Source organism: Hemitrygon akajei, chromosome 18 (assembly GCF_048418815.1).
Source record: "Hemitrygon akajei chromosome 18, sHemAka1.3, whole genome shotgun sequence".
NCBI lineage: Eukaryota > Metazoa > Chordata > Chondrichthyes > Myliobatiformes > Dasyatidae > Hemitrygon > Hemitrygon akajei.
In genome coordinates, this window is record NC_133141.1 from 16,398,851 (window position 1) to 16,424,534 (window position 25,684).

Here is a 25,684-nt window from a genome sequence, read left to right on the forward strand (position 1 = left end):
TGTGCAGTTTTGGTCCCCTAATCTGAGGAAAGACATTCTTGCAATAGAGGGAGTACAGAGAAGGTTCACCAGATTGATTCCTGGGATGGCAGGACTTTCATATGAAGAAAGACTGGATCGACTAGGCTTATACTCACTGGAATTCAGAAGATTGAGGGGGGATCTTATTGAAACGTATAAAATTCTAAAGGAATTGGACAGGCTAGATGCAGGAAGATTGTTTCCGATGTTGGGGAAGTCCAGAACGAGGGGTCACAGCTTAAGGATAAAGGGGAAGCCTTTTAGGACCGAGATGAGGAAAAACTTCTTCACACAGAGAGTGGTGAATCTGTGGAATTCTCTGCCACAGGAAACAGTTGAGGCCGGTTCATTGGCTATATTTAAGAGGAAGTTAGATATGGCCCTTGTGGTTAAAGGGATCAGGGGGTATGGAGAGAAAGCAGGTACAGGGTTCTGAGTTGGATGATCAGCCATGATCATACTGAATGGCGGTGCAGGCTCGAAGGGCTAAATGGCCTACTCCTGCACCTATTTTTTATGTTTCTATTCTAAGAACTAACATACCTCCATAAATAAGGAGCCAATACTGAACTCAGAAATCCAAATGTGACAGTCTCACTAATGTTCTATATGATTTGAAAAATTCACTTTTTTGTATTCAATTTCCTGAACAATAAATAATAAAATTGTTAATTACCCTAATTATTTGGAGTACCTGCATAAGAGTCTTTTGTGTGAATCAGGACAACCAGGTCTCTCTGCATCTCAGAGGTCTGCAATCTTTCACCATTTCCTTTCATTTTTTAATTGTCAATATATACAATTTTACATTGTCTCACGTTACGCTCCATCTGCCAGACAGTGTGGATATTGCATTTCTTGTTTTGATTCTTATCTTCCTTTACCTCTTTTGTTTTGATTCACTTACCTCTTCACCTTTTGGAATTCGCCTGCTTGAGATAATGATTATTTTGTCCTCCTTGTCAAAAGTCACAACCTCTGCCACACAGTTGGGGGCACAGGAATGATTGATATATCTGCACAGTAGAGTTTTCCCCCCAAAAAAAGAGAAAAGCAGCCAGTCAACATCATAAAAGTATATACAGAGAAACCCAATTATAATGTAATCACAGTTATGCAACAGCACAAGTACCACAATTTCAACAATTAGTAAAGTTGCTTCCAGTACTGATGCATAATGCCTAGATGTGAATACATCTTGAGGAATGCAACACAATTCTGTTATTGTAATAACTGGAAAAGCTTTTCTATAAAAGAGTTAATTCTAAAATATGCAATTTATAAACAAGGTATTAATTTCCTTCGCACTACACGATGAAATAAGGGACAATATTACTTAAGTTTAAATTATGTTATTGTCATTTTATATCAGACGTTTTTATAGACCACCTTTCTGATGAGATGGACACTCTGTTCTCTTGGATGCAAAGGCTGTATAGATGGGGATAACAAGGAAACACAGTACTCTAAGACTCCCAAGAGAATAATGATTTCACTTCCATACAAAAACAAAATCAGACTCTTTGCTTGTCAATCACTGGAATTACCACCAAATTTCATAATTCATGCTCATGTAATCCCAACAGAAATGTTACATACCTGGCTGGGCCTCCAGTTAAAGTAGCATCAATCACATGCTCATTATTAATCCGAAACATATAAACACCTCGATTCTGAAGAAAAAACAAAAAAAATTAGCTTTGAATCTTGTATTTCCCTTGTCACTTGTCTTCACCCCCGTACCAACTCTTTTTTTTAAAATAACTATAGCAGGTTCAGTTTTCCACTGTTAACATAATTCCATGCTTCAAATAGTAGTAGTGTGTTTCTAAGAATTGAAGTAGCTACATTAGTTACAAAAGTTAAAGTGAGAAATTGGGTCTATATCAACATTAAAGGAAAAAAGCCCAAAGATGTGTTTCTTATACACTACGTTACTGATGCATTCTCTACAGTGGTATAATGCAAATTTTATTCAGAATGACATTTGCACATTCTTGGACAAGAAGAATATTATGTTTAGAGGCTGTTATTCCAAATATTTTTGTGATCCTCCATATCTTCTAAATTTGGATTTTTTTCTAACCTTACTCTCAAACATGGAGCAAACACGAAGACATCTGCAGATGCTGGAAATTCAAACAACACACACAAAATACTGGTGGAACACAGCAGGCCAGGCAGCATCTATAAGGAGAAGCACTGTCGACGTTTTGGACTGAGACCCTTCATCAGAAGGCCTGCTATGTTCCACCAGCATTTTATGTGTGTTGTCTCAAACATGGATCAAGTTCTAGATCTCTGCAGTTGATCTAGAGAAACAACTCAGAAATTAATGATAACATTTTCAGTCAATGCTTATAGCTACTGGACTATATATTCAAATCAAATGGTTCTGTTTATTATCAGAAAATGTATACAGTATGCAACCTGAAATACTTGTCTTATATTCAGAAGATCTCACACAAACAAAATGCTATTAAGTTTAAAACTTAAGTATATGCTTCGATGAGAGATGAATATGGCCAAGAATAAGTCAACCCAAAGAGCTTCATAACAAATTTAGAATTGTGGCGACCCACTTCCTAGCGCACTCGAACCGGCTCACAAATAGCCAGTGCGCCGGCATAAAGGCCAGTCCCAAAAGGGTGCCAAGTCTGCTTCACCAGCAAGGGGAAAAGCCTGCGCGCGGGACAGGACTGTGAATACGTGCCCCCTACAGCATCCGCGTGCGGGACAGGACTGTGAATGTGTCCCCTACAGCATCCGCGCGCAGGACAGGACTGTGAATATGTGCCCCCTACAGCATCCGCGCCCGGGGAGGGCGGGATCAGGAAGGCTTTAAAGCGAGGCCACGAAGTTCGAATAAAATCTTTTTGTAACTGCAGTTCATTGACTCCGTGTCATTATTTCAGCGCTGCGTGTAGCACACCGCTACAGAATAAAAATAAAGAATGCAACTCTAAGAATCAGCTAATCCTTCACAAGTTGCTTTTAAATCCTGGAACTCCCTTTCCAACAGCACCGGGGGATGATCTTCACCAGGACCGTGGAGGTTAAGAAAGTGATTTCCTGCCACATTCTCAAGAACATTAACAGATGGCCTCAACAGCCTCATCTTGATTTATCAACAAAATCTGATAAACTGGAACATAAAAAGGGGTTCAACACAGGGATATTATCCACTACAGTAACTGATTTGCTTTGTGTAAATTTTATCTGGCCCATTTATCTAACAGCATTAAACAAACTACTTTATAAAGTGTTTTTTTTAAAAGGTACTATTCAAAATGAAAGCATTGGAGTAAATTGAAAATATAAATATATGCCTTGAGTTCTTGTCCTATCTCATCTTAATTGTATTATTAATTGTCCTTGTAGTGTGGTTTATTTTAGCCTATTGCCTGAAACAAGAGGTTAGGTGATTGCAGTGTCATGCTTCTTCTGTGCTGAGTGATTTATTACCTATATGGAATTTGTATTATGATAACCACAGTGATAAACTATATTATGGTTATTATATTACACCTAAAGTATTTAATCTAATATTTTATTCTTGTATAGTGTACCAATGAGGAATTGAGGGCTGGAGTGTAGGGAAAGAGTTAAATTTGATTCCTCCTTGGTATATGCTAAAACACAAAATGGAAGTCTGTAAGACAACATGAATGTGGGAACCAATCCACAGCCACATTTTGAGAACTTTGTGCAAGTACCAGTCTACAGCCTTGAACGCAGATTAATGGTGAGAAATATGCTTGTGTAAATATTAGAGTAAAGGGCCTTGAAGTGTATGAAAAGGTGCAATTTCTTTGTGTGGGGGGAAATCTTTTCTTAGGCTGGGTCACAACTAGTGATAAGAGCTGGAGATAGAGGAGAGACAGAGAGACTGGAAAAGTTGTTGGGACACGTGGTTCCTTCTGGCACTATATTATGTGGCGTGGCTTAGTGATCTGACTGGTAAATATTTTGTTCCTTTTACTACTTTAACCATTTTTCTTTATGCATTTTATTCTTTATATAACTCTAATATGGTAATTTCTTATAACCTTTGACATATATACAGTGCCTCTTTTGATTGCTGATTATCTTTGCTGCTGAATCAGAAAAGAATAAGGAAGAAAACAAAGTAATTTTGTTACAAGGTCAAACTTTCAACTGACAGGTACAAGAAACCCTACAAGATGGTTACATTCAATTTGAAGTGCAAGGTTCTACTCTCAGGTACAAAATCAAACAATTAGATTCTGGAGGAAATACAGTGCCTATAAAAAGTATTCAACCCCCCCACCCCCGGAAGTTTTCATGTTTTACTGTTTACAATATTGAATCCCAATGGATTTGTCTTTTTTGACACTGATCAACAGAAAAAGATTCTTTCGTGTCAAAGTGAAAACAGATCTCTACAAAGTGATCTAAATTAATTACAAATATAAAACACAAAATAATTGATTGCAGTAGTATCTATCAAGTCCAACTGCTGGCGAGTCAGTATCCTGGCCAAAAAAATCTACACCATGAAGACAAAAGAACACTCCAAGCAACTCCGCGAAAAGGTTTGCGAAAAGCACGTCAGGAGATGGATACAAGAAAATTTCTAAGTCACCCAATATCCCTTGGAGTACAGTTAAGTTAATCATCAGGAAATGGAAGAATATGGGACAGCTATAAATCTGCCTACAGCAGGCCATCCTCAAAAACTGAGTGACTGGGACTAGTGAGGGAGGCTACCAAGAGACCTATGACAACTCTGGAGGAGTTACAAGCTTCAGTGGCTGAGATGGGAGAGACTGCACATACAACAACTGTTGCCCGGGTGATTCACCAGTTGTAGCTTTATGGGAGAGTGGCAAAGAGAAAGCCACTGTGGAAAAAACTCACATGAAATCTCAGCTAGAGTTTGCCAGAAGTCATGTGGGAGACTCTGAAGTCAACTGGAAGAACATTCTATGGTCTGATAAAATCAAAATTGAGCTTTTTGACCATCAGACTAAACACCATGTTTGGCATAAGCCAAACACTGCACATCATCAAAAACACACCATCCCTACCATGAAGCATGGTGGTGGATGCATCATGCTGTGGGGATGCTTCACTGCAGCAGGCCCTGGAAGGTTTGAAGAAAGAGGGTAAAATGCAGCAAAATACAGGGAAATCCTGGAGGAAAACCTACAAGAGAACCACGACTTGGGAGAAGATTTGTTTTCCAGCAAGACAATGACTCCAAGTGCAAAGCCAAAGCTACACAGAAATGGCTTAAAAATAACAAAGTTAATGTCCTGGAGTGGCCACGTCAGAGTCCAGACCACAATCCAATTGAGAATTTGTGGCTGGACTTGAAAAGGGATGTTCATCTGGCAGAGCTTGAGCAGTTTTGTAAAGAAGAATGGGGAAAATGGCAGAGTCCAGATGTACAAAGCTGATAGAGACCTATCTACACAGACTCAAGGCTGTAATTGCTGCCAAAGGTGCATCTACTAATACTGACTTGAAAGGGGGGGGGGGTGCGAGTAATTATGCAAGCAATTATTTTGTGTTTAACAATTGTAATAAATTCAGACCAATTTGTAGAAATTTATTTTCACCTTGACTCAAAAGACATTTTCTGTTGGTCAGTGTAAAAAAAGCCAAACAAAATCCACTGCGATTCAATGTTGTAAAATGATAAAACATGAATACTTCCAAGGGAGGTAAATACTTTTTATAGGCACTGTATATTAAAATAAACTTGGTTTTACTTTAAGCTTTTGCTTATAAGCTCTGCAGGTACTGTAGCAGAAAAAGGTCAATACGGCAACCTTACATTTGCCCCAAAAACTCAGTGAGAAACAACTTTTAAAATTCTCCTATAAGCCTTGCCATTTTATAACATCACTAGACCACAACTGAGGTGATGGCATATTCTGGTCTTAACATGGAAACTAAGATCTACATAACTGCATTGCTGTAGGAGTACTTGTAAAAGTAACATTGAACAATAAAATTCTGGAACACAAATAAAAAGAAAAAGCAGAGGTCTCCATCAGCACCTGAAAAAAACAAATGGTCCTGGCCACTATCAGGGTCCCAAAGTAGACACTTACACCCCAAAAAAGTAGCTTTTCTTGTCCACAAATGCTGAATGACCTTTTATTCATTTTCAACATTTATTTTACCATTATATCTGATTAGCTGCAGTTTCTTTGGGCTCAGACACTCGCACCGATACCAATGCCACAGAACACACTTCCAGGGTCAATGAACATTTAAAGTAAAGTGACCATAGTCAGACCAGAGAACCCCCAACAAAACACTGACAATTATGCAGTAATACGATGGAATACAGGATGGAGTCTCAATTGCAGAAACCTGAACAGTTACAGCACATAACCTGTAATTCCCCATTTACTATCTGACGTAGGCTATTTGACAGAATAATTTAATGAGTACCAAATTTCCTACAGTTCTATATAACATAGACAGAAGGTAACACAATGCTTATATCATAATCAGATACTCATCAGTTTACATTTTGCAACATGTACATCATTCACCATTCTGCCAAGACAGATGAAGTTCAAAAAGTTCAAAGTAAATTTATTATCCAAGTACATATATCTCACCATATACAACCCTGAAATTCATTTTCTTGGGGGAGCATATTCAATAAATCAATAATAGAATCAATGAAAGACCACAACAATTCAGATGTTCAACCAGTGCGCAAAAGACAACAAACTGAGCAAATATAAAAATAAATAAATAATAATAAATAAATAAGCAATAAATATCGAGAACATGAGATGAAGAGTCCTTGAAAGTGAGTCCATAGGTTGTGGAAACATTTCAGTGATGGGGCAAATGGAGTTCAATGAAGTTATTCCCTTTGGTTCAAGAGGCTGATAGCTGAAGGGTAATAACTGTCCCTGAATCTAGTGGTGAGAGTCCTGAGACTCCTGTACCTCCTTCCTGATGGCAGCAGCGAGAAGAGAGCATGACCTGGATGGTGGGGGTCCCTGATCATGGATGCTGCTTTCCTGTGACAATAGTGTAAATGTGCCCAATGGTGGGGAGGACTTTGCCCATGACACCGTGATGGAATGGGATGTATCCACTACTTTTTGTAGAATTTTCCATTCAATGGTATTGGTGTTTCCAAAAGAGGCCGTGATGTAGCCAGTCAGTATACTCTCCACCACACATCTACAGAAGTTTGTCAAACTTTTAGATGACATGCTGAATCTTTGCAAATTCCTAAGCTTGGCGCTACCATGCTTTCTTCATGATGACACTTGTATGCTGGTCTCAGGACAGGTCTTCCGAAATGATAACACCAAGGAATTTAAAGTTGTTGACCTTCCCCACCTCTGATCTTCTGATGAGGAATGGCTCATGGACCTCTGGTTTCCTCCTCTTGAAATCAACAATCATCTCTGTGGTTTTGCTAACCCTGAGTGAGAATTTGTTGTTGTGGCACCACTCAGCCAGAATATCAATCTCCCTCCTTGATTCGGCCCATTACAGTGGTGTTGTCAGAAAACTTGAATATGGCACTGGAGCTGTGCTCAGTCACACAGTCATAAGTGTGAAGTGAGTAGAGCAAGGGACTAAGCACACCCTAATGTGCCGTTAGACAAATTGGAGTGGATCCAAAATGTTTTATCACCAACCTCTCAAAACACTTCATCACTATGGTTGTAAGTGCTACTGGATGATAGTCATTGAGGCAGGTTATCACAATCTTCTTAGGCACCGGTATAAGTGAAGTCTGCTTGAAACAGGTGGGTACCACACACTGCCGAAGCAAGAGGTTAAAGATCTCAGTGAACACTCCAGCCAGTGGATTAGCAAAGGTCTTCAGTATCTGGCCAGATACCCTGTCTGGGCCAGATGCTTTGCATGGGTTTACCCTCCTGAAGGATGCCTCAGAGACTGAAATCACAGGATCACCGGGAGCTGTGGGAGTTTCTGATGGTTCCTCCATGATTTGACAAGCATTGAGCTCCTCTGGAAGCAAAGCTCTGTTGTCACCTATGCTATGTTGCTTGATTGAACTTTATAAGAGGTGACAGCATTCAAGCCCTGCCACAGCTATCACACACCCTTCAATGAATCAACTTTAGTCTGGAGTTGCCATTTTCCCAGTGACAGGGCTTTCTGGAGATCATACCTGGATCTCTTGTAACTTTCTTGGTTATCAAACTTGAATCGAGATGCCTTCAGGTTTGGTCACCATACCTGGCATGCTGGGAGAAAGCCACATCTTGATTACACATAGAAAACAACAATCCCTCATTTCCCTCCAATACAGCAATCTTGTCCTCGGGTCCTCAATTTTGTTATTCAGCAACTGCACATTTGCTAACAAGATGCTGGGTAGAGGGGGTCTCATTCCTGTGTGATTCAGCCTGGCTTGGAAACCCCCTCCTGCCTCACTTTCGGCCATGGCGATGAACCTTTGCCTGCTTAAAGGTGCCATACCTGCTTGCTTGAAAGTTAAGTCCACTGAATCCTTCAGAAGATCGTGAAATCTGTATTTCATTGAGTCGATTTAAAAGTACATTGTTTAAAGAGAAATTACATGCTGCAGACTGTAGTGACAGTAATTCAAAACAGGTATATTTAAAAATATTGTAGAATGTCTCCATGGTTCACCGGCACCATCTTGTTATATCACATTTACGTTAATATTAACCTTATTACATTTACTTCAAACTTACAATTTTGAATCAAAGATTCACACTACAGGGAAATAGGTAAATGTGGAGCACTTTTGTAAGAGTGACATAGACATCAGGGTTGCATTTAGCTCAGTTGCTTGTGCCAACACTATGAAAGAGCTATATACGTACAATTTTCCTCGTCTATACTTGAATGTTTCTTTTGAAAAGGTAGTTGATAAGTTCTTAAAATCAGAATATAAGCCTGCTCTTTAGCCCCAGTTCCTTGCATTACTTGTATTTTCCTGTGGCAAATACAAGTCTTCAAACAAAAAATAGTCTGTTCCCAGAGTCACCAATACTGTTCAGTTGAACAATCGCATCGTCAAGTTTGCCAATGACACGACAGTGGTGGGGATCATCGCCAACAATAATGAAACGGCCTACAGAGGGGTAATGGAGGAACTCAAAGCCTGGTACCCAAGCAAATAACCTCTTTCTCAATGTTAACAAGACTAACAAAATGGTTATTGACTTCAGTAAAACTTACATCATTCACACCCCTTTTCATATCAGCAGCAGTTTCAAACTTCTGGGAATGCACATTTCACACAACCTCTCATGGTCCCAGAACACATCCTCCACAGTCAAGAAAGTTCACCAACGCCTCTACTTTCTGAGGAGGCTGATGTGAGCTGGACTATGTATGTCAAAACTCACAACCTTCTACAGATGCACAGTTGTGGGCATCCTAACATGCTGTATCAACTGCATGGTTTGGAAACAGCACTGAGGCAGACAGGAGGGCTCTACAACGGGTAGTTAAAACTGCCCAACGCATCACAGGCACTGGCCTATCTGCCATCAAGAACATGCATGCAGGAAGGTGCTGGAAAAAGGCCAGCAATATCATAAAGGATCCCGCAAATCCTGCTCATAAACTGTTTTGGCCCCTTCCCATCAGGGAAGAAGCTATGCAGCATCCATGCCAGAACCACTAGACTCAAAAAAGTTATTTTCCTCAAGCTGTCAAGCTGATCACCACCTCCATTCATTAACCCACTCACCACTTTATTATTTCCTGTTACCTTATGTACAGATACTCCTTATCTAGTGTCACTATATACATACAATCAATGTATATACTGTAAGCTAATCTTAGCTATTTATATTTATTGTGTTTATTACGCTCATTGTGTTTTTTTAAATGCTGCATTGGATCTAGAGTAACAATCATTTAGTTCTTTACATCTGGGTATTGCAGAATGATAATAAACAAACTTGAATCTTGATTTGGACAATACCAAAATGTTAAGTCAACTGTCCATACCAGCAAAGCTATGGCTGAGAATTACATTGCTGAGATACTAAAATTTAGCAGGATAGAATAAAAACTGATGGCAGTAGAATGAAAAATAACATGCTCAACAACGATCTTTTTATTTTCAACTTAACTAAATTTGACTCAATAGCCCAAATATTAAGAGGTGTTAAAATGTATCAGCTCTTTTAATAAATTAGTTGAGCAATTATGCTTGAATATAACACAAGTGCACATTGACGTGGTTAATCCATACCTGAGTTTCATACAATTTCTCCCTGCGATTTGCAACCTCATTGCGAATGATTGTCCCAATATATTCAATCACCATTGTGTGTTTCTCAAGGTCTTTGGCTGCATAGAGACCCAGACCCTATAGAACAGAGAAAAAAAAAAATTAATAGCAAGTAATAAATTTTTTTTAAATTCTAAGGCAGTACTAAGTTAAGGAATCTTATTTTATATTCAGTAAGGATAGGCAGCAATACCTCTGTCACATTTATTCTCAGCTCTGGTGCTCCTCAAAGTTGCATCCTCAGCCCCCTACTCCACTCCCTGTACAGTCACAACTGCATAGGCAGATTCCACTCTAACTCCATCTACAAGTTTACAGATGATACCACCATAGAGGGCTGCATCTCAAATAACAATGAGTTAAGAGTACAGTAAGGAAATAAGAGAGCTTGGTGATATGGAGTTATGACAACAACCCTTCTCTCAATGTCAGCAAAACAAAAGAGTTGGTCCTTTTTCCATTGGCTCTTACCGATTTGTATTGATGCACCACAGACAGCATTCTGCCTGGATGCATAACAGCTTGGTATGATAAATACTCCCCATGTGATTGCAAGAAACTGCAGAGAGTTGTGATCATAGCTCAGCACATCACAGGAACCAGCCTCTTTTTATGGACACTATCCGTAATCAAAGACCTCACCTACTCCAAACATTTTACTTTCTCCCATTTCTCATCAGGCTTAAGATGCAAAAACCTGAAAGCACACACCACCAGGCTCACAGACAGCTTCCACCTCACTGTTATCAGACTCTTGAATGGACCTCTTGTACAATAAGGTGGACTCTTGGTCTCAAAATCTACCTCGTTAAGATCTCACTTTATCATTTACCTACACTGCACTTCTTCAGTAGATTTTACACTTTATTGTTATTGATTTACCTTATTCTAGCACAATGCACTGTGATTTGATCTGTATGAACAAAATGCAAGGTAAGCTTTTCACTGTACTCTGGTACATGTGACAATTAATAAATCAATATCAAAGTCAAAGCAAATTTATTATCAAAGTATGTATAGGTCACCATAAGCTACCTTGAGATTCATATTCTTGCTTTTATTTACTCCTGTGATAACAGTATTTAATGATTGTGCAGCTGATATCTTAGACTTTTTTGTGACAAGATGTTGTCTCTGAATTACACAGTGGATGGTAATTACATTACATATAGCTTTTTTTCAAGAAAGTAATAACCCCACAGTGGCATCCTACCATTGATGGTGCCTCATCTGTTGCACAAGCAAGAATGTTTGAGAGTGGAATGTCCTTCTTTCAAAAATTGCTCTACAACCCAAAATATTGACACCCCCTACATATCTCTTTCTAGTCCCTTTGTAAATAACAATGCTTGAACCATACTTTCATCATTTATGAAGCAAACATAATCAAGAAAAGATTCGTTGCCTGGCAAAGTTGACTCATCCAACTGCAATGCAAATTCTGTTGTCCTAAGTATGTTGCACAATGTGTCTTCCATATTCTCAGCCATTTCATCTATTCATATTGAACAGAGTTGTCATTGTGCACAATCGTTTTAATTAATTGGTCTGGTGACGTATGCAAAACCGTACTCAGAACCTCTCTTACTGTTGGCAAAATTAGTTCTTCTCCAATTGTATGGTGCTTTCCAGATGTAGCAATGAGCAATGAAATATTGTATGAAGCACTCAAACCATCACTGTTTGGTTGTGAAGTGCTGGCAAACATGTTTTGAAGTATTTTCTGTTTCTGAAAGTTTTCACTAAGTAACTGAAAATAAACCAAGTTCTTGTTTGCTTTATCAGAGTGGATTCTCTTTAAATGTTCAAGGGGCTTGGGTAGTTTCATTGTCCCATTTGAAAAAATCTTTTCCACACAACATACATTGGCTGCTATTGGTTGCTTGGTGCTGGTATAAATCCATATATTTCAGATACTCCACACTATACTGTCCACACTTTTTTTGTTTGGTCCGCCTCTGCCACTTTCGTTATGGATTAACGACCACAGTCAATCGCCTATTTTTAAGTCCAACCTCGAGTGCTGCGATCAGTAAAGGGAAAGTTACGACATCATCATAGCTCAGGGAAACCAGACACTCTGCCTAAAGGTACATAAAGAGGGTCAGCGATATGTTGGTTGGGGTGTGGGCTACAGAATGTGGTCATGACATTTGAAAGGGCAGATACTGAACTTTACCTCATTGAACACCATACCTTAATTCAAAGGAATTGTGTGATTAGTGTATTGGAATCAAAGTTCAAAGCAAATTTATCATCAAAGTACATATTTGTCACAATATACAACCTTGGGATTCATTTTCTTGTGGGCTTACTTAATAAATTCAATAACTATGCAAATACAAAAAGTGGAAAAAAGGAAAATAAATAATAATAATAATAAATAAGAAATAAGTATCAAGAATGTGAGATGAAGAGTCCTTGAAAGTAAGTCCATAGGTTGTGGGAACAGTTCAGTGATGGGACAAGTGAAGTTATCCCCTTTAGTTCAAGAGCCTGATGAGGGGTAAAAACTGATCCTGAACCTGGTGATAAGAGTCCTGAGGCTGCTGTACCTTCTTGCTAGTGGCAGCAGTGAGAAAAGAGCATGGCCTGGATAGTAGGGGTCCCTGATGATGGATGCTGCTTTCCTGCAACAATGCTCTATGTAGATACACTCAATGGTGGGAAGGTCTTTACCAGTTATGGACTGGGCTGTATCCACTACTTTTTGTAGGATATTCCATTCAAGGGCATTGGCAGTTCCATAGCAGGCTGTGATGCAGCCAGTCAGTATACTCCTCACTACACATCGATAGAAGTTTCTCCAAGTTTTAGAAGACACACTGAATGTTTGCAAATTCTAATTTAGTAGTGGTGCTGCTCTGCTTTCTTTGTGATCGCTCTTCACGTGCTGAGCAGATCCTCTGAAATGATAACACCAAGGAATTTAAAGTTGCTGACCCTCTCCACCTCTGATCTCCCAATAAGGACTGGCTCATGGACCTCCAGTTTCCTCCTCCTGAAATAAATAATCAGCTCCTTGGACTTGCTGACATTGAGTGAGAGGTTGTTGTTATGGCAACACTCAGCCAGACTTTCAATATCCCACTTATAAACTGAGTCATCACCAAACTTGAATATGGCATTGGAGCTGCACTTAGTTAAGTGTAAAGCAAGTAGAGCAGGGAGCTAAGCACACAGCCTTATGGTGTACCTGTGCTGATGGAGATGGTGGTGGTGTGTTGCCAACCTGAACTAACTGGGGCCTGCAAGTGAGAAAATCCAGTATCACACTGTAAAAAGAAGTATAAAGGCCAAGGTCTTGAAACTTATTGATTAGTTTTGAGGGGATGATAGTATTGAATGCTGAGCTGTATTGATAAAGAATATCGTAATGTATGCATCTTTGCTGTCCAGATGTTCCCGGGCTAAGTGAAGAGCCAGTGAAATTGCATCTGTTGTGCTGATAGGCTAATTGGAGTGGATCCAAGTCGCTTCTCAGGCCGGAGTTGATATGCTTAATCACCAACCTCTCAAAACACTTCAGTACTGTGGATGTAAGTGCTACTGGATGGTAGTCATTGAGGCAGGTTACCACGCTCTTCTTAGGCACCGTTATGACTGAAGTCTGCTTAAGCAAGAGGTGTAGAGAGGGGTAGAGAGAGGGAGGGGGAGGGTAGAGGAACAGACAGACAGACACGGACTACAGTACTGCTGCCTGCTTCTAGGTTGCTATGGGGAAAGAGGTGGAGTTATATGATGGACAGTTGATGTTTACAGATGCTTACAGCTTTCGAGTGCCCACAAGGGTCAATCAGGAGAATCCATCAGTAGCTATCACAGTGTGTAGAAGGGCTGACCCTGTGGAGGCTACCGGTGTGTTTACCCTTGCCTGGGTGGTAGTTTTCCCTTGAAGACGGTACCCTTTGCGATAAGCTACGTTTGGTTAACTCGAGAGTGGATTTGGGGTCCGATGACGGAAGACCAATGACACCTATTTATTCGTTCTTCTCCTATTGTGGATTTCACCTTGGCTTACAGATACCTCTCTCTCTCCCCCCATCAACTCCGTGCATTGAACTGAACTTTCTTACAGTACCATTGTAAGACTTTTAACCTTGCCACCTGAGCTTAAACGAGTTTGGGAATTATATTTACACATATATATGCATAACACTGCTAACTTGTGATTTACCTGGTTTAAGTTACTATATTAAGTAGTTACTAATAAATAGTGGCTTTTAGCATCAAAACCAGGCCCCAGGCGTGGTCTATTGCTGCTGGTTTATTTAAACCGTTGCGTGTACGTAACGCATCGTTCATTGATTCAAGTTCAGTCTGAGCTTTGAGCAAAGTCTAAGAGAACAGTGGGTTAGCAAGATTTGAGGAGATCATGTGATCATTGTAATTAATTAAGAGGTACTGAGGATCAAATGCTTGTAAGTAATTCATTTCTTAAATTAAGCCTGTAATCCCTCAGCTCCCCCTCTTTCCACTGAGCACTCCCCTTTATCTTCATTGCCCCCTTAGAAATTCCCATCAGCCACTTTGGGAACCACTGTACTACACTATCCACCACACCATCAATCTTCAGAATACACAAAACTTCCAAAGTGAATAGCTTCCTGTGTCCATGTACACTGTAAAGCACATGACAGCGAAATAATCAGCCAAGAATTTTGAATAAAAACTTAATATGTACAAACATATTAAGAGATCATTGAAAAAATTATGGTTAACTGAGAGCCTGATTGTCCTCAAATGGTTTAGCTGCTCAATCAAAATCTTTTCATTGATCAGTTTTTGGCTGGAAGATGCCAACATAGAGATATTAAAGAAATCAAACTTTGATTTCAGAATTTACAATTTGTTTAATGTATGCCTTTTGCAGTGTGTTTATCTTGCTGGTGTTAAACTCACCTGTATTCGAGATCGAGCCAGGTAAACGTTATTTTTCCATTCAGTTTTCAGTCTGCGGTACTGAGAAGATTTGGAGTGGACAAACTGTTTGCTGTAGGGAGTGTTAATTTCTCCAGTTACAGTACTCTGAAATGCTTTTGATGTGCTGGTACTGTTCAAGGTGTGTGGCCTTTCACGTAGACAGAAAAAAAAAACAAGAATACTTATAGTTGTACAATTTAAATCCTGTAATTCCTACACTATATCAATGTTTAATAGCATAAAGTGATTTCAGAGTTGCAAAGCCTTTCGATCTTTAAATACAATATCTGATCAAAAGACTATATTTACATTTTGGGGTATTAGTGCTCTGCACAGACGAGTAAAACAACATGAAAAATCACTTTATTTATAATTTTAAACTGTTCTTGAGATGGAGTAGCTCTAAGAGGCAAGTATAAGAGCTACAATACTGAATGATTAAAAATAATTAGTCTTGAACTTGCCAGCTATCTATATTTCTCCAGGTGCTCTTCACTAATTGCAATAATATGCCACACTGTGTAATTGAGTAAAGACTAGAAACAAACTATAAACTTGTATTCCTGTTAGGCAAACCAAAATGGTAGCCACAGAACATCATGCCCCCAAACTATTCCAATCTACTAGGTCAAGTAGTTCAGCAGACAAAGGCAACAATGGGAATTAGAAGCAGTAAATACAATTAGCATTTCAAGAAAAGAAATCAAACTGCATTATTTTGTAACTTTAGGCTAGAATTCTTCAGCAGGGGATCAAAATACAAAATAAATAGAAACATAACACTGCTGTGTTCATGAGAATGTAACTTCATAGTAACTTAAATTCCATAACACACCACTTTTTATAATTTCTCTTTTCTGTGACATGTGGTTAACCTCATTAGCAGCAACTTCTTTTCCCCGTACTTACCGTTTGTAATGAGTCATAATCTTTGGTTCAGAACGGGCACAACCTGTTGGATTAACAGCTAGTGGGAGCTCCATGAGTGGGTGCCGACCATAACGGAATATGTAGTTCTGACAACTCTCTACGCCTGGCAACTAAAAGTAAACACAAGATGAATTTACAAAATTACATTACAGTTTAGAAAAAAAGGACAAAACCACTCGCAAGCCAAGCGAATGACCATTTTTGCCAACTTTCAATCATTTTAGACAGAAATCGCTGAATTAAAAAACACTACAATCGAAACTGTCCGTCTGACCGAGTGATAGACGAGTCAAAATCCATAGGATCTCACTAAGTGCAATGGAAACATTCCCTACAGCCCTCCACCAGAGACTCAGATTGATAGTTCATCATCTTTCAAACCAACATACTAATCAGAAACAGTAGCAACAGAACATTCACTATTCAAATATTATCATGGCTGATTGTAACTTCCTTATTTGTAAAATGCATTCCTACTGAACAGATAGCCTATCATACCCTTAATCAAGTATTTATCCACTTCTGCCTTAAAATGTAAAGATGTTTACTCCTCATGTATGTGAAGAATGTAAGAAGTAAAGTCAATTCAATTCACTGCCCTTTAAGAATTCTGATGATTCACAGTGCTCAAAGATAATGAATTCAACTATCCTTTTTTAAACTCTTAAATGGGCAACACTTCATTTAAAACAATGACCACCAGTTCTGGATTTCCCTAACAAGAGAAAACTTAATCTTCACAGCTACCCTGTCAAGATCCCTTAAGATCATGAATGCTTCAAGTCCCCTCTTACTTTTCTGAACTTCAGCAGATACAAGCCTAGCCTGTCCAGCTTTCTCTCACAATGCAACCTGCCCATTCTAAGCTCTTAACTTTTTCATCTAACGCATTTACCATACATCCTTGGCTCCCCATCCAGCAATGGATGCAGCAGTAGCAGAGTAGCCACTTGGAAGATTGCTGTACAAATGAGTTACACCCAAAGATGGCATGAGCAAAGACTATCTGCATTCCCAGAATTCTGCTTGCAAGATACCCATTGATTCTGGGCTTACCTATGAACTTTCCCCAAATGATTTGAATTGAATCGAATTGACTTTACATCCTACATATACATGAGTAAAAATCTTTATGTTACATCTCTGTCTAAATGTGCAATGTGCTTTCACAAAATACTAGACAATCCTGCATCATTTACTACCTGTAAAAATGCCATTCCCTTGTCACAGTTGCTTTGTCTCTGCTGCATCTGTTCCTAGGATGGGGCTTTCCTTTCCAGAACATCAGAGATGTCATTCAAAGAATGGGGTTTCCGTTCCTCCATCATTATCCTCACCAGCACCTCCTCCATTTCCTGGACATCCACGCCCACACCATCTTCCTGCCGCTCTAACAGGGATAGAGATACTCTTGTCCTCACCTACCACCCCGCGAGCATCCGCATCCGCATCCACACATCATGCTCCACAACTTCCGCCATCTTCAACTGGACCCTACAACCAAATACATCTTTACACACCCCCACCCCACCTCCCATTCTGCTTTCCACAGGGATTGCTCCCTCCATGATTTCCTTATCCATTTGCCCATACCCACTAATCTCCCACCTGGCACATATCCCTACAAGCGGCAGAATTGTTACACTGGCCCATTCACCTCCTCTCTCACCTTCATTTAGGGTCCAAAACAGTCCCATCAGGTGAGACAACTTCACCTTCAAATCTGTTGGGGTTGTCTACTGTATCCTGTGCTCCCAATGTGGCCTCCTCTACATTGGTGTGACCTGATGTAAATTGGGGGAACTGCTTTTTCAAGCACCTCTGCTCCATCCACAAAAAGTGGAATTAACCAGTTGCCAACCATTTTAATCCATGTTCCCATTCCCATATGTTGGAACATGGCCTCTCTACTGCCATGATGAGGCCATACTCAGGTTGCAGCAGCAACACCTCATATTTTGTCAAGATATCCACTAACCTGATGGCATGAACATTGATTTTTTCCAACTTCTGGAAATTTTCCCCCTCCCCTTCATCCTTTTTCAATTCCCAACTCTGTTCTCTTACCTCTTCTCCTCACCTCCCAGCTTTTTACTTTATCTCCCTCCACCACCTACGTGGCTTCACCTACTAACCTGTCCTCCTTTCCATGCCCCACACCATCTGCGTCTGGCATCTTCCTCCTTCCTTTCCAGTCCTGATGAAGGGTCTCAGCCCAAAACCCAACTGTTTATTCATCTCCAAAGATGCTGCCTGACCTGCTGAGTTCCTCCAGCCTTTTGTACAGTATACAGTTGGATACTGTAGCGCACAGGAGTTGTACCACACCCAATCAGTGAAGGAGAGCACGAGAAGCAGCAGCAATTTCATTTAGGTGGCTGAAGATTTAAAACAGCAGTTCTACCTTGGACTGTGCCCAATCAGTGAATAAGATTCATTAGAAAGAGCAAATAAAAGTAAGGAAGGGGAAAGCGAAGTGGCCGTTGTGTGAGTGGGCCATTGCTTTGGCTCATCGGGCTTGGGTGAGGTAAGTATCTGGTAAGTTTCTTCTTTTTTATTCTTCATTCCTCACCTGTTAGGGCATAGCTAGTGCAATGAGAATGGCTCCAGAGGCTGTGCTTTGTTGTGTGCAAAAGATGTGGGAATTCTGGAAGACATCCATTCTCCCAGATAACAACATCTGCACCAGGTGCATCGAGCTGTAACTCCTCAGAGAATGTATTAAGGAACTGCAGCTGCAGCTCAATAACCTTTGGCTCCAACAGGAGACTGAGGAAGTTATAGATAGGAGCTACAGGGAGCTAGTCATCCTTAGATTGCAGGAGGCAGGTGACTGTCAAGAGAAGGAAAGGTAAAGGACAGCCAGAACAGAGTATTCCATGGTTGTTCCCCTCAATAATATGTATACTACTTTGGATACTATTGAAGGGGACTGCAGTGACTGGGTCTCTGGCACTGTGGCTCAGAAGAGAGATGAAGAGGATAGCAGTAGTGACAGGAGATTCCATATTTAGAGGAATAAAGATGGGATACAGACACCCAGACGGTTTGTTGCCTCCCAGGTGCCAGGGTCAGGAATGTTTTGGATTGGGTCTACAGCACTCTAAAGGGGGAGGGTGAGCAGCCAGAAGTCTTGGTACATATTGACACCAATGACATAGGTAGGAAAGGTGGGAGGTCCAAAAGAGAGGCTTTAGGGAGCTAGGTAGAAAGCTGAAAAGCAGGACCTCCAGGGTCATACTCTCTGGATAACTGCCTGTGCCACGGGCCAGTGAAGGTAAGAATTGGATGATTTGGCAGATGAATGCGTGGCTGAGGAACTGGTGCAGGAGGGAGGTTTCTGGATTTCAGGTTTCTGGATCTTGGGATCTCTTCTGGGGAAGGTATGACCTGTGCAAAAGGGACAGGTTACAATATCCTTGCAGGCAGGTTTGCTGGAGTTGTTCGGGAGGGTTAAAACTAATTTCGCAGGGGAATGGGAACCTGAGTGATAGGGCTGAGGATGGAGTAGTTGGTTTACAAACAGAGGCAGTGTGTAGTGAGACTGCTAGCAAAAAGAGGCTGTTGATAAAGAAAAAAATGCAGTCAACAGGATGAATTGCAGTGTAAAAGGGGGACAAAATTGAAAAGGGTGATGAATACAGGACTGAAGGTGTTATATTTGAATGCACGCAGTATACCGAATAAGATAGATGAACGTTTAGCAGTTACAGATTGGCATGTGTGATGTTGTGGTAATCACTGAGTTATGGCTGAGAGAAGATCATAGCTGGGAGCTTAACATCCAAGGATACACATTGTATCGAAAGGACACTGCAATTTGGAGGCAGAGGGGGTTGGGTGGCTTTGTTGGTAAATAACAATGAAACAAGATCATTAAAAAGTGACATAGGATAGGAAGGTGCAGAATCATTGTGGGCAGAGTTAAGAAACAGGGGTAAAAAGACCCCAATGGGAGTTATATACAGGTCTCCAAACAGTAGCTAGAATGTGGTTTACAAATTACAATGGGAAATGGAAAAGGCATGTCAAAGGGCAATGATACAATGCTCATATGGGATTTCAATATGCAGAAAGATTGGGAAAATCAAGCTGGTACTGGATCCCAAGAGGGTGAAATTTGTAGAATACCTACAAGATGGATTTTTAGAGCAGTTCATGGTTGAGCCCACTAGGGAATCAGCAATTCTGAATTGGGCATTATGCAATGAACCAGACTTGATTAGAGAGCTAAAAGGTATAGTAACCCAATAAAGGAGCTAGTGATCATAATATGATAAATTCACCCTGCAATTTGAGAAGGAACAGCTAAAGTCAGATATATCAGTATTACAGTGAAGGAAAGGGAATTACTATACAGAGCCACGAGTAGGAGCTGGCCAAAATTGATTGGAAGGGAACACTGGCAGGGATGACAGCAGAGCAGCAATGGCTGGAGTTTCCGGGAACATAGGATATATACATCCCAAAGTAGTAGTAGTATTCTAAAGGCAGGATGACACAACCATGGTTGACAAGAGAAGTCAAAGCCAACATAAAAGCCAAAGAGAGGGCATATAATAGAGCAAAAATTAGTGGGAAGTTAGAGGATTGGGAAGCTTTTAAAAACCAACAGAAGGCAACTAAAAATGGTCATGAAGAAGGAAAAGATGGAATACAAAGGAAAGCTAGCCAATAATATTAAAGAGATTATCAAAAATTTCTTCAGATATATAAAGTATAAAAGAGAGGCGAGAGTGGATATCAGACTGCTGGAAAATGATGCTGGAGAGTTAGTAATTGGGAAACTGAATATGTACTGTGTATTGGTCTTCATTGTGGAAGGTACTAGCAGTATGCCGGAAATTCAAGAGTGTCAGGGAGCAGAAATGAATGAAGTTGCCATTACTAGGGAGAAAGTGCTTGGGAAACTGAAAGGTCTAAAGGCAGTTAAGTCATCTGGACCAGATGGTCCACACCACAAGGTTTGGAAAGAGTTGCCTGAAAAGATTGTAGAGGCATTAGTAATGGTCTTTCAAGAATCAATGAATTCTGGCACGGCTCTGGAGGACTGGAAATTGCAAATGTCACTCTACTCTTCGAGAAGGGACAGAGGCAGAAGAAAGGAAATTATAGGCCAGCTAGTCTGACCTCAGTGGTTGGGAAGATGTTGAAGTCAACTGTAAAGGATTTGGTCTCAGGGTACTTGGGAGGCACATGATAAAACAGGCTGTAGTCAGCATGGTTTTCTCATGGGAAAATCTTGGCTGACAAATCTGTTGGAAATAACAAGCAGGATAAACAAGGAGAATTGGTGGATGTTGTTTACTTGGATTTTCAGAGGGCCTTTGACAAAGTGCTACACGAGGCTGCTTATCAAGTTAAGAGCCCATGGTATTACAGGAAAGATACTAGCATGGATTGAGCATTGGTTAATTGGCAGTAGGCAAAGAGTGGGAATAAAGGGAGCCTTTTCTGGTTAGCTGACAGTGCCTAGTGATGTTCCACAGGGGTCTATGCTGGAACAGCTCTTTTTAACATTATATGACAATGATTTGGATGACGGAATTGGTTGCTTTGTGACCAAGTTTGCAGATGATAACAAAGGCAGGTGGAGGGGCAGGTAGCTTTGAGGAAGCAGAGAGGCTGTAGAGGGACCTTGACTGATTAGGAGAATGGGCAAAGAAGTGGCAGACGGAACACACTGTTGGGAAGTGTACGGTCATGCACTTCGGTAGAAGAAATGAAAAGGTTGACTATTTTCTAGTTGGAGAGAAAATTCAAATATCCAAGGTGCAAAGGGACTTGGGAGTCCTTATGCAGGATTCCCTAAAAGTTAATTTGCAAGTTGAGTTGGTGGTGAGGTAGGCAAATGCAATGTTAGCACTTATGTTGAGAGGACTAAAATACAAAAGCAAGAAAGTAATGTTGAGGCCTCACTGGGGGTATTGAGAGCAGTTTTGGGCCCCTTATCTAGGAAGGATGTGCTGACATTGGAGACTGTTTAAAGGTGATTCACGAAAATGATTCCAGGATTGAAAGGCTCATCATATGAGGAGCGTTTGATGGTTCTGGGCCTGTACTCACTGGAATGGGGGGGGGGGGGGGGTGTGGAATCTCATTTAAACCTATCAAATGATGAAAGGTGGCGATAGAATGGATGTGGAGAGGATGTTTCCTCTGGTGGGGGAATCCAAGATCAGAGTGGACAGCCTCAGAATAGAGAGATGTCCATTTAGAACAGAGAAGAGGAGGAATTTCTTTAGCCAGGGAGTGGTGAATCTGTGGAATTCATTGCCACAGGCAGCTGTGGAGGTCAAGTCATTGGGTATATTTAAGGAAGATGTTGTCAGATTCTTGATTAGTCAGGGCAAGAAGGGATATGGGTGAAGACAGGAGATCGGGGCCGAGAGGACAAATGGATCAGCCGTGACTTTTGACTCGATGAGTCAAAGGGCCGAATTCTGTTCCTATACTTTATGGACTTATGGTCTAGTATGTGTTGCTCTAGATTTCCAGCAGCTGCAGAATCTCGTGTTTATCATTTACTATCTTCCATCTAAAAATACCTTCACCATTTCTGCACAGCTTCTCCTTATCCTAGAGCAGTTCCAGATCATTCTCAATGAATAATTCCATCTATGCCTAATCACAATGTTCGCTTTGCTGGATCTTGTACATCTCTGTATCTACATACATACTTAAAACACCTGAATTATTTCTATCTCAATATTTTTTTTAACCAAAAATAAACTGACTTCTCTATCCTTGGGCCTGCTTCTCATCCTCTCTACATTCAACTCTCATCTCAGCAACCCACACACTGACCTAATTTTCCTTGCCATCTCTCCAGGCGCAAGCGATTCCTGGATATATTCACAGTGCATATACAGTGGCATGCAAAAGTTTGGGCACCCCGGTCAAAATTTCTGTTACTGTGAATACCTAAGTGAGTAAAAGATGAACTGATTTCCAAAAGGCATAAAGTTAAAGATGATGCATTTCTTTAATATTTTAAGCAAGAAAACTTTTTTATTTCTATCTTTTAGTTTCAAAATAATAAAAAAGGAAAAGGGCCCAAAGCAAAAGTTTGGGCACCCTGCATGGCAGTACTTAGTAACACCCCCTTTGGCAAGTATCACAGCTTGTTAACGCTTTCTGTAGCCAGCTAAGAGTCTTTCAATTCTTGTTTGAGGGATTTTCACCCATTCTTCCTTGCAAAAGCCTTCTAGTTCTGTGAGATTCTTGAGCCGTCTTGCATGCACGGCTCTTTTGAGGTCTATCCACAGATTTTCGATGATGTTTAGGTCGGGGGACAGTGAGGACCATGGCAAAACCTTTAGCTTGCGCCTCTTGAGGTAGTCCATTGTGGATTTTGAGGTGTGTTTAGGTTCATTATCCTGTTGTAGAAGCCATCCTCTTTTCATCTTCGGCTTTTTTTTTCAGACGGTGTGATGTTTGCTTCCAGAATTTGCTGGTATTTAATTGAATTCATTCTTCCCTGTACCAGTGAAATGTTCCCCGTGCCATTGGCTGCAACACAAGCCCAAAGCATGATCGATCCACCCCTGTGCTTAACAGTTTGGAGAGGTGTTCTTTTCATGAAATTCTGCACCCTTTTTTCTCCAAACATATCTTTGCTCATTGCGGCCAAAAACTTGTATTCAAAAGGTTCAAAGGAACATCTAAACAAGCCTGATGCATTTTGGAAACAAGTCCTGTGGACTGATGAAGTTAAAATAGAACATTCTGGCCGCAATGAGCAAAGGTATGTTTGGAGAAAGAAGGGTGCAGAATTTCATTAAAAGAACACCTCTCCAACTGTTGAGCACGGGGGTGGATCGATCATGCTTTGGGTTTGTGTTGCAGCCAGTGGCAGAGGGAACATTTCACTGGTAGAGGGAAGAATGAATTCAACTAAATACCAGCAAATTCTGGAAGCAAACATCACACTGTCTGTAAAGAAGCTGAATATGAAAAGAGGATGGTTTCTACAACAGGATAATGATTCTAAACACACCTCAAAATCCACAATGGACTACCTCAAGAGGCGCAAGCTGAAGGTTTTGCCATGGTCCTCACAGTCCCCCAATCTAAACATCATTGAAAATCTGTGGATAGACCTCAAAAGAGCCGTGCTTGCAAGACGGCCCAAGAATCTCACATAACTAGAAGCCTTTTGCAAGGAAGAATGGGTGAAAATCCCTCAAACAAGAATTGAAAGACTCTTAGCTGGCTACAAAAAGCGTTTACAAGCTGTGATACTTGCCAAAGGGGGTGTTACTAAGTACTGCCATGCAGGGTGCCCAAACTTTTGCTTCGGGCCCTTTTCCTTTTCTGTTATTTTCAAACTGTAAAAGATGGAAATAAAAATGTTTTCTTGCTTAAAATATTAAAGAAATGTGTCATCTTTAACTTTATGCCTTTTGGAAATCAGTTCATCTTTTACTCGCTTAGGTATTCACAGTAACAGACATTTTGACCAGGGGTGCCCAAACTTTTGCATTCCACTCTATGGTCCATTTTGGACATCCTGTTTCATCACTACAATGGCACACTGCCATTCTTCATGTATTTCCTTCCCAGAGATGCAATTTGTGATAAATCTTTGCTTGTAGATTTATACAATTTATTCTCTCTACCTAATCACTTGCCATTTCTTATGGTATTTATTAGTTTCTTCAGTAGAGGGTGATTACGTGCATAGCAGACTGAAGTGCAAAAATCACATGCTGAACTAATAATAGTACAAGTGCTTCAAGAATACATATTTCTCAATCTAAATCTGCAGTTATTTCCTACCGACTCTGCAATCCTCAGGACAGCATGGATTGTCAGGCCAAACATGTCCTCTCCTTTGATATAGTCAGGAAAAAGTCTTAGCATGTCTGCTTCTTTCCGCAGCCTCACAATAGGTTCAAGAATTCTGTTCCAAACACCTGGAAAAAAAAGATGGGCACAAGTAGAAAATTATATGTTGGATATTTTAGGTATGGTCCAACATCTTAGTATTTGTGTCAGAAATACTAAGTTTCAAAGTACTTCACCATCCAACCCAAGCCCCATCCTTCAAATTATTTGCTCCTGTTGCTTGCAAATAACCAAATTATTGATCTGGAGAACAAATAATTAACTTTTCCCTAATTCTTGCCATAGCTATTCTAAGCTGGTGATAAGACAGTGTAGAAGGAGAGAGAGCATGGCAGTTTGCACTGATGTACTTCAACAGATCAGCAGTGAGAAACTAGAAACACTTTTCTGTTATGGTCAAAGTACCACAGATATCTGTCTCATTATGAAGAGGTCAGCTGACCATACAAGCAATGAAGGAAATCATGAGAAGCATTTGAAAATGAAACTGAAGTGCATTTTTTAACATTATCAGAATAATTAGTTATGCAGATCAGAATCAAAAGAACAGAAGGCTGCCATTGATCCATTGTGTCTGACCAGTGTGCTTAAAGAACAGTACAAATAGCTTAAATTATTAGGAATATATACACCCAATACTATAAATTTAGGAGAGAAAGCCAACAGCTACACAGTTTGAGAAACTAAAATTCACAAACAGAAGAC

The 25,684-nt window shown here is 40.3% G+C and overlaps 1 protein-coding gene across 14 annotated transcripts in view; it reads right to left on the reverse strand.

Annotated features, from left to right (window-relative positions):
• Window positions 1-25,684, reverse strand: part of kmt2d (lysine (K)-specific methyltransferase 2D) — a 235,339-nt gene that overhangs the window by 5,806 nt on the left and 203,849 nt on the right. For all 14 annotated transcript variants that reach the window (XM_073070993.1, XM_073070995.1, XM_073070992.1 and 11 more), the window contains 6 exons: window positions 24,911-25,047; window positions 16,109-16,239; window positions 15,179-15,347; window positions 10,238-10,354; window positions 1,621-1,694; window positions 929-1,037 (listed from right to left, as the gene is read on the reverse strand). In XM_073070993.1, coding sequence (XP_072927094.1) covers window positions 929-1,037; window positions 1,621-1,694; window positions 10,238-10,354; window positions 15,179-15,347; window positions 16,109-16,239; window positions 24,911-25,047 — 737 coding nt within the window. The remainder of the gene's footprint in view (window positions 1-928; window positions 1,038-1,620; window positions 1,695-10,237; window positions 10,355-15,178; window positions 15,348-16,108; window positions 16,240-24,910; window positions 25,048-25,684) is intronic.